Below are 14898 nucleotides of genomic sequence, written 5' to 3' on the forward strand. Positions count from 1 at the left end.
CACTGGAGAGGTCAGCTTGGAGTCCCATTCTGGGGTGCCAAATTGTTGAAGGAAAAGTCTTCATCATGATTCAGTCCAAGCTGGGGATAAACAACAAGGCAACTGCTTTAGAAAGAAGGTTGCAGTTTATTGAAGAGAAGAACCAGACAGAAAGATGGCTCTGGAAAAAAGAGGGAAAGGGGCTGAGCACATGTAGGGAGTGGGTTTTTATACCCTCTTGAGCCTTTTGTTTGGAGTTGTTTCCTGTTCCTGTTTGAAGCTATTTCATGTGTGATGTATTCTGACCTGAGTCTGGGTGTGCCCTTGGGCATTTGTGGGTTAATCCTATTATATCCTGTTTTAGAGTTTGGATGGGGTATGTAGATTTTAGGTGTCTTTGTCTTATTAATCTTCTAGCTCCAACCTTCCTGGATTTACATCTGCATTTCTACAGAGTGTTTCCAAAATCCAGGATGCATGACTCCTAAGGAAATGAAATTTGGGGACGTTGTGGCTGCCTCAGTGCTATTGGCTGTTGCTGCTGCTGCACTGATGGGATGCTGCTGTGGTCATGTGATCCTCACTTTCAATGTTCTGTGACAGTTTCCCAGCCAGTTTTGCAATCCTTTGCACCCTCCCCCAACTAGCCGCAGCCATTCACCTGCCTGCTGGAAAGAGAAAGCAAGATGAATGGATGGATGGATGGATGGATGGATGGGTGGGTGGATGGAAGGAAGGAGGGAAGGAAGGAAGGAAGGAAGGAAGGAAGGAAGGAAGGAAGGAAGGAAGGAAGATTTCCAATGCTCCATGTCAGAATCCTATAAGGTAACTCAATGGGGAAGGCAGCAGGAAGTTGGAAGTCACTCCTGTTCCTAGTGCTTTTTTGCCCACCTTTGGTCATTCTGTTTCTCTGTCTAGGTAAGGAAATATCTCTAAAACAATGACTCAACAAGGCACAGGTTGTATTATATATTACAACTATAAACATTATTTATTATCTGTAAAAAATATTACTGCCCATCTTGCCACACACTAACTCTGGGCAGGTTACATTAAACAGCTGGCACCAAGATTAAGCATCCACATGCCAACCTATGGTTAAATCCTCTCATCCACCTCAACCTCAAGATTTCCCTCATTTTATCCCCAGCACATGAATGAAAAAAACTGAAGCTGGCATTAACTGTACAGTTAAAGAAATATCATCCACCTTATCCTGACACCATTCAAGGCCAGTCTCAAATAATGTAAAAACTGTTATTTTGGAGGGACATCAGATGATTGGCATTGACTGAGAATAGAAGTAGCAGTGAGCACTGCAAATCTATTTCTTTCTCTTTTTTTGCTGACTCATGAATAGGTAAATAGCCCTGTAATATGATAGTGGGGAGAGCCTAAGGGATTATTTGAAAGGACCTCAGTGTCTTTCCACTCTGGTGAAAGGACAAACAAAATGAGTTTACAATGGAACATCAATAGGAAGAGGGAGACTCATTGTCCAAGATAGAGAACTCTACAGTTTAGATCAGTGGTTCTCAACCTGTGGTCCACAGACCTCTGGGGAGCCGCAATATTGTCACAGGGGGTCCACAAAGGCTTGAAGAAATATTATGATTTAAATCTTGAGTTAAATCTCGGGGGCTCGTGGTCCTGGTCCTTGGCCACAAAAGGTATTTAAAGGGGATCCATGGTGAAGAAAAGATTGAGAACCACTGATTTTAGCTCAAACCTGGGTAGTCCTCTCACTTCTTCTCACTGACTGAACCTCAAAAAGTCAGTGCATTGCACATTTCCTATCTTTCCTTGTCTCTTCCTATTTGTTTTGTTGTTATTGATGTTGTTGTTGCCCAACTCCCACATCAAGCATATGATTTTTGATTCAGCTTGTTCATTTCACCAGTCTGTCAAAGCTTCTGCGCCCATTATAAATGAGGCCACAGCCTTGCAGGTACACAAGGGAGATGGAAAAATGAACCGAGCAATGGTAAGGGGTCATACCATGGCAACATGGCTGCCTTTGCCATACCAATAGGATCATGTCTTCTGTCACCTGGTGAAAAATGGATCATTACGGGCAGTCCACTCTTGCTAATCATGTCACTAAGGCTCTCATGGAAGGAAGTGGCATTTATTCTGAGACTCCCTGAGCACTTAGTGGTGATAACTGATACATTTCTTATGGTTTAACATTCAGCACAATACATTGCAGGAAAAGGACTCGCTACACTCCCACTTTCCTGCACAAAGTTCTGCAAAAGGCTCCTTTGACATCATCATTCCGCAAGCTATAGATAAAGGGATTGAGCATAGGAATGACAACAGTATACATGACAGTGGTAACCCTTCCCTTTTCAGCTGAATATTTTGCTGTAGGCTGAAAATAGACCCCAATTACTGTGCCATAAAAGAGGATGACAACAGACAAGTGAGCCCCACAGGTTGAGAATGCCTTGCGCCACCCAGTTCCTGCTGGCAGCCTGAGGACAGTGACCAAAATAAGGGCGTAGGAAATCACAATGAAGACAAAAGGACTCAATACCACCAAGGACCCTTCGGTGAAGATCAACATTTCAATTAAGCTGGTATCAGTGCAAGATAGGGCCAGCACAGGTAGGTGGTCACAGAAGAAGTGGGGAATCTCCCGGGAACCACAGAAGGAAAGGCGAGACATGAGAATAATGTGTAGCAGAGAGTGAAGATGTGAGATAATCCAAGAACAGGCTACAAAGACTCTGACTCTCTGGCTCATCATAGTGGTATAATGTAGAGGGTTACGGATAGCCACATAGCGGTCATAAGCCATGGAAGCCAGGAGGAAACTGTCAGTGACCCCAAAGGCAAAGAAGAAATACATTTGAGTCAAGCAACCAGCGTAAGAGATGGTTGTGGCTTCTGGCACCAGGAGGTTGGCTAACATCTTGGGGACAGTGACTGAGGTAAAGCAAGCATCCACCAAGGAAAGATGTCCCAAAAAGAAATACATGGGAGCACGCAGCTGGGAATTCCGAAGGATCAGCAGGATAATCAAGAAGTTCCCCAGGATACCCACTGTATACATCACCAAGAAGATGACAAAGAGGAACTTCCGCTGTTCTGGATCGGAGGACAAACCTAGGAGAATGAAGTCTGGGTGAAGTGTGTGGTTTCTGCTGTCCATGTAACTGGGAGTCTGAGAGGAAAATTAGATTAGGGTTCGTCAAGCCTTTAAAATAGTTCAGTTGAGGGTATGAGTAAGTAACATCGAAGGACAAGATAATCAGGAAAAGTCAAGCAAAACAATTTATTCTGCATTTTTATAAGAGTATATATTCCCATATAGTTACCAGCATAGAACAAAAGTGTAACACTAGGCAAGCCTTAAAAAACATCTAGAACAACAAATCAAATATAAAATAGGATACAACTATATTTTTTCAACTTTAGGATAAAGCAAACACATTAAGTACTTCAGTATTAGTCCATCTGAAACTAGAAAGGGACACCGTAGTAAAATATATCATTTTACTTCATTATAGCTTCCATATAGACCAGAAGCTGGATCTATAGTCTGTAGACCCAACCTCTGTTCTGGGTCAAGATAATTTGCTGAAAATGTTGGGCAAAATATAGTTGAGTATTTTACAAATGTTGATATCATCAGCAGTGCTTTCTTTATGCTAATTATAATTAGTAATTGGAGAAGGAGGAATAATTGAAGGATTTATACTGGAGGTTGGCAAAGTGACGACTATGCTATAAGTATCAACCAGTGGTGGGGTTCAGCCAGTTTTCACCAGTTTGGCAGAACCGGTAACTAATTGTTTGTTGCCCAGGCCCAGAATGGACTTCCGGAAGCAGCATCCACATAGAGAACCGGTTGTTCACATATTTGAATCCCACCGCTGGTATCAACCTTAGACCTGCTGCTTTGCAGTATAGCTCCATTGGTTCTGACCAACATGGCAATTGTAGATCTAAAGAACATAATGCTGTTTTTCTCTTACTTTCTTTGCTTGGTCCTCCCTTTGCCTCCCCTTGTGTTCCCTCGTATCCTCTCCCCTTCTCTTCCTTCTTCTTTATTAAACTCTTCCATAAGCCCTTTGTTTCAGAGGTGGAGAGCCTATAATTCTCCAAATGTAGTTGGATTACAACTTCTACTTACCCCTGGCTATTGTTCATCTTAACTGGGAAAACTAGGATTTGAAGGCCAACTAATCTGGAGGTCATAGATTCTCTGTCTCACTCCAAGGTTTCTAATTGGCTTTTTACCAGTATTTTTATTCACTTTGTTCTAGACTTTGAAAGCCTACCTTTCCAATGCTTAGTCTGTATGGTGCTTTCATTTTTCATTTGACTTGATTTGATAATGAAGTACACTATATGTCTTTATTCAAACTTATCTTTTAATCTGTTTAATTGCAAATCATCCACAGAGTTTTGTCTGTTAAAGGTAAGGTAAAGGTTCCCCTGCACATGCGTGCTAGTCGTTTCCGACTCTAGGGGGCGGTGCTCATCTCCGTTTCAAAGCCGAAGAGCCAGCGCTTGTCCGAGGACGTCTCCGTGGTCATGTGGCCGGCATGACTAGCACGGAACGCTGTTACCTTCCCACCGTAGTGGTCCCTATTTTTCTACTTGCATTTTTACGTGCTTTCGAACTGCTAGGTGGGCAGAAGCTGGGACGAGTAACAGGCGCTCACTCTGTTACGCGGCACTCGGGATTTGATCCACCAAACTGCCGACCTTCTGATCGACAAGCTCAGTGTCCTAACCCACTGAGCCACCGCATCCCTTAGGAGGCTTTAAAAATTAAATAAATAAAGTAATCCAAAGCCATGCACTTCCTTCACTACAATTGTTGTTCCTTACTTTTCCCCCCAGTGTCTCCTCTTTTGTCGAAATCTAGTGTACCAGGTGTTTTTCCTTCTTCACCTGTGGCATTGTATTGATAAAAGAATGCATTTATCTACCAATTTATCCTTTTCCATGTTTCAAAGTAGAAAACAAAATAATTTATCCCCTTATTTTCCACCTTTTTGTAGCTTGTCTGTATCCCTGTCCATGCAGATCAAAGCAAAATGTAGCATCATCAAGTGTGTGGAGTTTATTTCACTATCAATCATTCCCTTATTTCTAACATTTGTGATTTTCCTCTTTCAATGGCTTCTGATACCAACAACTCTTTATGAATTTAGAAACTCAGCTGCACAAGTTAGCAAACCACTCAATAAGTATCATAAAGGTTAGCTTACTCTGCTCATCTGAATTAAGGTCTCCAGTGGTAGTTTCACCAAAGAGGAACAAACCCAGCAGAAAAGAGTACAAAACTGGATGGATTTCTGTACCAACTGATAGACAGAAATGGGATGTTAAAGATAGAAATGTAATTCTAGGGGGGCGGGTTATGTTTACCATTGCCATAAATCCTCCCAGGGCATCTTCCCCAGAGCTCAAACAGATAAACGTTAATTGCTCAAGACTCACTCTGGGGCTGGAAACATGAGATAGCAAACATGTTCATTTTACTCTTTGTAAAAAATGCTAAAGCTCTCCAAAGTACATCAAAACACAGCTACACACAGTGGTTCAGATAGATAGGTATTGTGACCAAAATGTTTCCTAATTGGCTCCACAGAGCACCTTCCTTCAACTGCAAGATCTTATCACAACCTCTCTCAAACTGGAGCAGTCCTGATGTACAGTGTTCAACTCCCATCACACCCAACCAGGTTGGATACCACTAAATTTGGGAGAGCTATTATAGGTGAAAAATCAAGAGTCAATAAATGTTTGAGCATACAGCTAGCCATGAATTAGAAGGCACGGCTGGAGAATATGACTTCTTCAAATCAGCTACCATCTCTGCCCATTAAGTTTGACGTTTGCAAGAGTTATAGTCCAATAGCATCTGAAAAACCATGAGTTTCTCAGCTCTGGCGGAGTGTATAGTGTGCAGTGTGTGTGTGTGTGTGTGTGTGTGTGTGTGTGTGTGTATAATTTCAACTGGGTTACTGGATGATTATTACATCTCAGAATAATTGCTGTGATAGCATCCATTGTTACAAAAAGTAATCATTTGAATGAAAAGTAGACCTCTTTTACATTTATACATGTTTGTGTAACAAAGCAGACACCACTTCAGAAGATCATATATTTCCTGAATGAGAAAGAAGAAAGAATGCCTCTTCAAAGATGCAAAAAGGCTAATAAAATGTTTTCAGTAGGCCTGAATACATATTTCTTAAGTTTCAAACAAAGTTTCCCTCTGTGGTTTGTTTTCTTTAGTTTGCTCTGATTCTTACAATTTTGATTGTACCTGATTGCACAAACAATGGTAGGTATGTTTACATATTCAAACATTATTTCCATATTTTTCAAAAAATGTCCATGCGATTTTATCTTCCCTCAAAGGACAATAGATAAATCACTGTGCTAATTGGTCTTGCCTAATGTCTCAGAGCCTCACTCCCAAAGGATTTCTGTTGTCATTAAAAATCCTATATGATTAATTATAGAAGTAAGTAGTTCTCATTAAAAGTTTTTTTAGCAACTAAGTTCATTAGCAGCTCTTTCATTTTTTTTACTTGACTGTCATTTAATAATAATAATAAAGTTGGCAGATATCTTGGAGGTCATCTAGTCCAACCCCCTGTTCAGGCAGGAAACCCTATATCATTTCAGACAAATGGCTGGTAGACCTATTCCACAATGCAGTCACTTCCACCAATAAAGAGCTGTTATGTTGTACTCATCAGCCTGGCGTCCTTCCTGCTCTCCAGAACCCACTACACAACAGTGGTGATGAAGGTGGGATTCTGCTTTGCTTTAAAGAGCTGAATTCACGAGGGGACGGCTTCGCGAGCTGGAGGAAAGAGACATCTTTCTCCCCCCTTCTACGGCCAGCTGGTCACCACACTAGCGGCCTCACATACTCAGAACCAACCGTCCGAGAACAAGAGGAAGAAGATGCCTAAGGTCGGCCAGCCCAGAGAATTCAACATCCGCCATCCTGAACGGTGGCCATCACACCTGGGGCAAGTCGAGAACTATCTCCTGGCGAACCAAATTGCCAAGGACGGCCTAAAAGTGGTGACCTTGCTTTGCATAAGCAGGCCAGCCACATTCGACTTGGCCGAAAGCCTATTCACACCGATGCCGATTGAAACCGTCTCATACAGAGACCTCACGCAAAAGCTGAACGGGCATTTCAAGCCCCAAATGTCTGAGCTGGCCTGGCGGTTTGACCAGAGAGTACAACAGCTGGGCGAATCTGCGTTGGAGTTCATCGCGGCCTTGCGACAGGCCGCCCACCTCTGCAAGTTCTCCAACCTGGACAAGGGACTATGGGACAGGCTTGTGTGCAGCCTAAGAGACAAGCGCCTGCAACAGAGGCTTTTCACAAGGCCCGATATAACTCTCCAAGACAGTCAAGATGAGATCTTGGCCGACGAGGCGGCCGGAGGCGTGGTGCAAGTGGTACAGACTCCCCTGCCCAGCAGCCCAGAGGAAGCAATACACAATGAAGGCTCTATGTATGGCGAGCATGCAGACAAGGAGGAACCCGACATCGACCAGATCCAGCAAAAAATGGAACAATGGGATCGACGACGCGAGCACAGGGAGAGCCAGCAGAAGGCAGCTCCCTCCCCAAAATGTGGAGGCTGTGGAGGCAACCATATGTGGGTGAACTGCAAGTTCTGGTCGGCCACGTGTCGGGCCTACGGAAAAGTGGGCAACATTGCAGCGGTCTGCCGTAGCCATTTCTGAGAGGGCCTACCCAAGCAACACTCGGAGAACTCATGGAAAGGTACTGGGGCCCGGAGCTTGACAAGTGTGGGGTTTTTCGAAAGCCGGAGGGCTATCTGCTGAACTGGGGCCCGCCAGCCTCTTAAACCCAAACTAAAATTGGAGTCCATTTACAAGGCATTCCTTGTAAAATGGAGCTAGACTCTGGCTCTGCCGTCTCGATTATTTCCGACGAGACGTTTAAACTTGTTTGCGGCCGGAGCAAGCAGCGGGTTAAATTGAGGCCCTCCAGTATCATGTTCACCGATTTCCAAAATGCCCCAGTAAAAGTTAAGGGGCAGGCCACCCTTTCCATGCGGTTTAAGAGGTTTCAGGGGCACTTGGATGTTATCGTAGTCAAAGGCTGTAGGACCAGTTTAATCAGGTTGGACTGGTTTGAGGCTTTGGGTATTGTAATATCTGGCATCCACAGAGTGCAGGGAAACAACATCAAATCTGTCTGCAAAGAGTTTGCAGACGTATTCGATAGTAAGCTGAGAAGGTACACAGGGCCCCCCCGTCTCATTTAAATTAAACTCCAGTGTCTTACCCATTAGAATCAAACCCAGGAGAGTCCCCTTCACACTCAAGCACAAAATTGAAAAGGAGCTAGACAAACTAGTAGAACAGAGGGTCCTGCAGCCAGTAGACGGGGGAAAGTGGGAGACCCCAATAGTCACCCCCCTCAAAGCTAATGGGGAGATCCGTATCTGCGCCGATTATAAATGATTTCATTAACATTTTCAACCATTGAATAGCTGAAGCTTTCTAGGTGTTTACAATAAACCTACCAAAAAGGAAATAATACAATTCACATTAAAACTTATCCAATAAAATACAGAAAAATCTTACTGTAGAAACTAGGTAGCAACAAGGTTGCCATCAAACCGCAAAACACTCTGAATTAAATATGATTGCCATAGAATTAAAAAGTCTGGGAATATAAAACATTCCTTATCTGTCACAAAAATAATACTACTGAAGGCACCAGTCAAGCTTCTCCAAAGAGGGTCTTCTACAAATATGGTGCCACCACTGAAAAGCCTCTTTTCCTTGTAAGGCTGTCCTTCTGCTGAATGGGAGATCTGGAGAAGGACCTCCAGAAGTTTTACTGCTTAATAGTTCACACTGTCAGGATTTATTCTCCATAGTAGCTGCAAGCAGATCAGGAAGCCACAGGTGGAAGCTTGTCAGAGAGAGAGATCCAACCTGGGAGTAAGTAGGAATTTCCCAACAGTGTGAACTATTAAGCAGTATAAACAGCTTGCCTTGAGTTGTGGGTGCACCATCACCAGAGATTTTCAAGAAAAGATTAGATAACCATTTGGCCAAGATGTTATGAGGGCCCGTCCCTTGGGCAGGGGTTGGACTAGAAGACCTCCAGGGTCCCTGGATCAAGACTATGATTATATGACTCTACCTGAGTTCTTTCCCAATGTCTTCCCACTTGACTCTATGTCCATGCAATTCTTTTGCTAGATTTTCTTCTTTTAAATTGGTGCTCCCACAAATGGGCTGGGGTTGGAGAAGCCTGTAGTCCCAAAAGAACTCTTAAGATTATACATTAACTACCTCATTTTCCTGACTGGATTGAACAATAGTAATTCATTTGATTCTTTGAAATCCTGAAAATACTTGGATGATCTTCGCTGTAAGTGGGCAACTTAACCAGAATAATTGTCACCATTAACCCTCAGCCCAGGTTTTGTCTGATGATCTCTATCCATTTATAGTTTTGCAATGTTTGCATATTCTCAGTCCTACCTTTTAGAAAGATCTACAAGAAAGAACTATGGCAATCATATCATGCCTGGGACTGAATTCTTCTCATAAAATCCGAGTTCTTAACCAGCAGGAGTTTTTAGTTATCAGGGGTGTGCATTGGAGATTCAGAAAGCTGCAGTTCTGTATCAATATAGCCTGTTTTTTGAAAGAAAAAGAAAGATGCACTGCTACGCCAGTCCCAATGATCCTATTTCTAAAGATATATTGATAAGATTCTTCTTTTATGCTCTCCCTTTTTATCTTGGCTAGGCTGTCAGAGAAACGATTGCTGAGGAGTTATACTTTGATATAAATGTATAGCTATACACAACTAGACAGTGTGATGTACAGAAGGCAGGAAAGAGATCCACATCGTCTCTAGTCAATTGATGCTTAGTCAATCACACATAGTTGAAACAAACCATGATCTAGTGCAGTATGGGAAGTCAAGGAATAATTTATCATGGCTCGTTCAGTTGAGAAAGACCAAGCTGTATTGCATTAGCACAAAAGAGAACAATACCTTTTGTGTATTAGTGTATGTCAACCATGTCAAAGGACCTAACTATTTTTCATTATTCTAGTCAAATAATCAGATCATTCTGGTCAAATAAAACTAATATTCTAAATGGCAGGAGACATATGGGGAAGACTGGATTGAGGAGGAAACAAAACCGCAGGCCCTGGAGCAAGAACTCCTTCTGAGTTGCTACAGGGAGAACAGCCTGTTCTTGTAATTTTCTTTCTGGGTGACAAGGAGAATAACTTGTTCTCCTTGTCCAAGGCAATTTTGGTTAAGGAGTTAATATTTAACAATCTAAGAGTCATCTGGGAATTATCTTCATATAGCCCCAGTTACTAGACTATTGGCTTTAAAGAAGAAAACCGTGGCAACAGTTCCATGGACGTACAAAAAAAGTAGGAAAAAATGAGCGAGGAAGACTGAAAGGGACGCTCCCGAGACTCTCAGCGGTTTAAAAGAAGGTAAAGACGATACAGAAATTGTTAACCTGTGCTGTTTCTGTGAAGTAACAAGCTTTGTTGGCAATTTCTTTCACAGGCCTATTTCCTTTGAATTATTTGGGCCAAGCTGCCAGATCTCTCGCTACCGAAAGATTTCTGGGTACTTCACGGAAGCCTGATCTTCAGGAAAGCTGCAACAATGAAGGCCGCGACCCTCAGCCTCCTATTTCTCTTCACTGCTGGCACGGAAGCCAACATATTTGACAGATGTCATCTTGCTTCTATTCTGAAATTGCATGGGCTGGATAGATACCGTGGCATCCCCTTGGATGACTGTGAGTTTGCTTTCCTTTCTCCTGCTCTTTCTGATGATACCCTTCATTTCGGGGGCTGATAGTGGTGGTGGTGGTGGCGGCGTTGGGGTGTTATTCATTTAAAGAAGCAGAAATTTCATCCAATGAAGTGGAAAAGGATTCCACTCTACACAGTGCTTTTTTTTGTAAAAGAAAAAGGTGCCGGAACTCACACACGTCATACAACCCGCCTTGCCTACCCTACAAGGTTCCATCCAAAAAAGGTGCTGGAACTCCGTTCTGAGCGTTCTATGAGAAAAAAAGCCCTGACTCTACATCTCAGACTACAATGTGCTGCTGCTCCTGTTGCTGCTGGCTCAACAATGATCTCTCTAAAGGATCCTCAAGTCTGGTTCACTGCCTGCTCTCCCTAGAAAAGAATGCAGCCAGCATCAGCCAGCATAGCAGCTGGCAGCTCTTCTCTGACGTAGGGTCTTTTTCATGGGCCTTTGCGACCCTGGCCTCACTGGCCTCACACTGTCCCCAAGTCTGCTGCTGAGCCTTCTCTGGACTCCTCAAGTGTTGGATCACTTAGCACGGCCAGACTTCCTCCCAAGGCTCCTGCTAGCCTGGTTCTGGCCTTCCATGCCAAGCCATCAAAAGCCTGGCTGCCATGGCTGGATCATCCAAGACCTGCAGTTCCAAGCCTTCCGGTCCCTTTTTCTGACATTGCCTTATCCCGGCCTGCTTCAGTGGCTGCAGTATCAGGCATACTTAAGCTGGGACGTTGCTTTTTCCATGTGCTTACAGACCCTATCCATTCGCAATGTTCTGCAGTAAGATACACCAAATCTGTGTGAAAGGCGAGAAGCTCAGAGGGAAAGTATTAAAAGCTATACAAAAACGTGAAGAACGCTTTTGAGATGACAATATTTCAAATTCTTTCAAAGAAGGAAGTTGTATCTGATAGCAATAAATAGCACAACTGCCCACTCAATGAAGCAGTGCAATGTTTGAGTGGTTAAGATGTTGGGCTTATTGGCTGGAAAGACAACAGCCCGGGTTCAAGACCCAAGCATTGCACGACTGGGTGAGCTATCATGATTCCCTAGCTCCTTCCCACCTAGCAGGTCAAAAGCATGCAAATGTGAGTGGATAAATAGGTACCACTTCAATGGGGAGGAAACAGCTCTCCATGATGTCATGCTGGCCACATGACCACAGAAACGTTTTCGGACAGAGCTGGCTCAGTGGCCCTTGAAACGGAGATGAGCACTGTCCCATATAGCTGATTACAACTAGCGGAGTAAAATCCGCAGGGACTCCTTTCCTTTCCTTCCTATTCCATGAAATCCATGAAAGATTGTGATGGATAAATCATTATCCTTCAAAATGTTCAATTAACGAAAGAAGCAAAGGGTAACTTTCCCCCTCATTAGCATCATCATCCTGCCAACTGCTACTGGAGTCTCTCTTTCTTTAATCTAGGGATCTGCCTGGTTCATCACGGAAGCGGATTCAACAGCAATTCGGTAACCTCGCGAAAGAACAGAAAGATTCAATTCTTTGGAATTTTCCAGATAGACAACAACTGGTGGTGTGACAATAAACAGAGTTATTCAGCTAATCTCTGCAAAATGTCCTGCAGTGGTAAGTAACTACTTAGCATGAGGCTACGCTGGGAAACACTTACAAAATGTCCTAAAGAAGAGGGATCACATTATATTTGCAGAGATATTCTGGTTCTTTCCCCCTGTATACCTTTTCTCTTTCATCCAATCTAGCTGCTCCCCGAATGAGCACCTCCAGTTCCCCAAATTACTATGCACATCCCTGCCCTCTGAACACACATACAGATTGTACTCAGAAAGGAAAGGATATGAGTCTAAGAAATGTGGAAACAAATTAGTAAAGAATCATCTAATGCACTCCCGTTTTTACTTCTGTACCTGAATAATAGTAAAAACAAATAGTAGTAAATACTAAGTAAGTAAGGCAAGGCCAGTCCAGACCAACTATGTACATCAAGACCCTCCACTACCTAACTCCCCACCTCTCTAGAACAGGGATTTTCAACCAATGGTACGCATACCACCAGTGGTACTTTAGCACCTGGCCGGTGGTATATGACCCCTAGCCAAGTGTAGCAGGGGAGGGAACAAACTAAAGTGATGCCGCACAGGCCTGGAGGAGATCAGCTGGAGCGGCAGGGCTCGGCAGAAGCCCCAGGATCTGAGCGCACGGCTACATGCTAGTTGGAGCTTCTGGCGCACCCGGAAGAGAAAAGGAGGAGGAGGGTGGAGAGAGAGGAGAAGTTATAAAAGGAGCAGGTTTTGACAGGAGAGGAAGAGGTGGGGGGAAACTGAGAGAAGAGGCTTTTGCAAGCAAAGTAGTGAGGAGACAGCGAGCGAGCAAAGGATGAGTGAATGAGAGTGAGAGAAAAGCTATTGCAAGGAAAGTGTGAGTGAATGAGAGCAAGAGAGAAGCTTTTGAGAGCAAAGTGTGAGAGAGAAAGGGAAAAGTGAGGGGGAGAAGGGAAAAAGAAAAGACAAGACATTGACGTCTGACTTTCACTGTTGCAGTAGGAAGGAAGCATTAACACTGAACCTCAACTTTTTACTTTTCCATAGTATTATAAACTAGCCATTTCTATAACAACAAATGAATCTAAGTGGTACAATCTGTGAAAAGGTTGAAAAGCCCTGTTCTAGAGCATGGCTTTTCAACCATTTCACAGATTGTACCTCTTTTAGGACATGACAATATTTGAGTACCACCAGGGCTTTAGAAAGGTGTCAAAAACCTGTGGGTGTATAATCTCAGATCTCTGCAAAAAAAAAAAAAACAGCTGCCAGTGCACTACAAACCTTTTAAGCCCTGGCAGAATGCAAAGAGGGGAAGATTTTCAGACTGTTATTCTGGTCTTCCAAAAGGCCGCATCCTTTAAGCAAGGAAAATTCACCTCATAGGAGAATGACCTCATCATTAAATTGCCATTGAGCTGAAGCCTGCTTTCTGAAACAATATCCAAATTAAGGAAACTAATTTAAATATATACAGTACATCCAACCCTGAGAAATATCTTACACACGGTTTTGATTTTTAAAGATCCCTTTTAAGAAAGCCTTCATTATTAATATTTTTCCCTCAGCTTTCCTAAATAATGATCTCAGTGATGACATTGTCTGTGCTAAGAAAATTGTGAAGGGCAGGCAAAAAATGAATGCTTGGTGAGTACACATCTCTTATTAATGTCATCCTTGTATCACTCAATATTATTGCTAAGCACGTCCAATATTCTAAGATATATACTATTCTTATTTTGGCTTTTAGGGATGATTGGCAAAGAAACTGCAAAGGGAAAAATGTCTCAGAGTGGACTTCGGGTTGCAAATTTGATTTCCATGGTTCTGGATAAGGGCTTTAATTAGATGCATTTCCTAATATAAGAAGCATTCAGCACACTGTTTTAGGAGTTATTTTCTTCAGTCCATCTTGTATCACTTCTTTGGAACATCTTTAATAAATTGAAGGCCTTCAAGAAACAGTGTATAATCATTTTCTCTTTGAAGACTGAGAAGATGAAAAAAAAACAGAAGTCTTTTGCCTTCAGTCATGGTTACAGAAGAGAAAAACACTTGATTTTGACTTCGGTCCCTGTATTTGTATTCATATATAGTTTACTCCATATTGTTTCTGTACTTCTATTTTTTAAAAAAGAAAGATTAATCTTTACCTTGAAGTGCATACATTTTGGTACCATTTTTGTATGTACATGTAAAGGTAAAGGTAAAGGTTCCCCCGCACATGCGTGCTAGTCGTTTCCGACCGTAGTGGTCCCTATTTTTCTACTTGGATTTTTACGTGCTTTTGAACTGCTAGGTTGGCAGAAGCTGGGACGAGTAACAGGCGCTCACTCTGCTACGCGGCACTCGGGATTCGACCCACCAAACTGCCGACCTTCTGATCGACAAGCTCAGCGTCCTAACCCACTGAGCCACCGCGTCCCTTCTATGTACATGTAACCCTCCCTCAATATATTCCTTTTTCATCTACAGAAAAGCAGGACCATCTAGATACAATACTAGATACAATCAAGATTTGGCTTTCTTTTTGGTTCCAAATATACAGACCTGCC

General features: G+C 42.9%; 2 protein-coding genes across 2 annotated transcripts; one reads left to right on the plus strand and one right to left on the minus strand.

The window, feature by feature from the left end:
• Nucleotides 1-2200: 2200 nt before the first annotated feature.
• Nucleotides 2201-3211, minus strand: LOC308662796 (olfactory receptor 1K1-like; the record flags this gene model as incomplete). The annotated part of the gene is made up of 1 exon (XM_081318940.1): nt 2201-3211. The coding sequence occupies exon 1, from the start codon at nt 3134-3136 to the stop codon at nt 2201-2203; it is 936 nt and encodes a 311-aa protein (XP_081175066.1). The 5' UTR covers nt 3137-3211.
• Nucleotides 3212-7892: 4681 nt separating this feature from the next.
• LOC308662798 (lysozyme C-3-like) lies at nt 7893-14178 on the plus strand (the record flags this gene model as incomplete). The annotated part of the gene is made up of 5 exons (XM_081318942.1): nt 7893-8242; nt 10642-10802; nt 12249-12410; nt 13912-13990; nt 14094-14178. 5 exons carry the CDS (start codon nt 7893-7895, stop codon nt 14176-14178), a joined length of 837 nt encoding a protein of 278 aa, XP_081175068.1.
• Between the last annotated feature and the right edge of the window lie 720 nt (nt 14179-14898).

This window comes from Vipera berus (genome assembly GCF_964194415.1).
Source record: "Vipera berus genome assembly, chromosome: 2".
Taxonomy (NCBI): Eukaryota; Metazoa; Chordata; class Lepidosauria; order Squamata; family Viperidae; genus Vipera; species Vipera berus.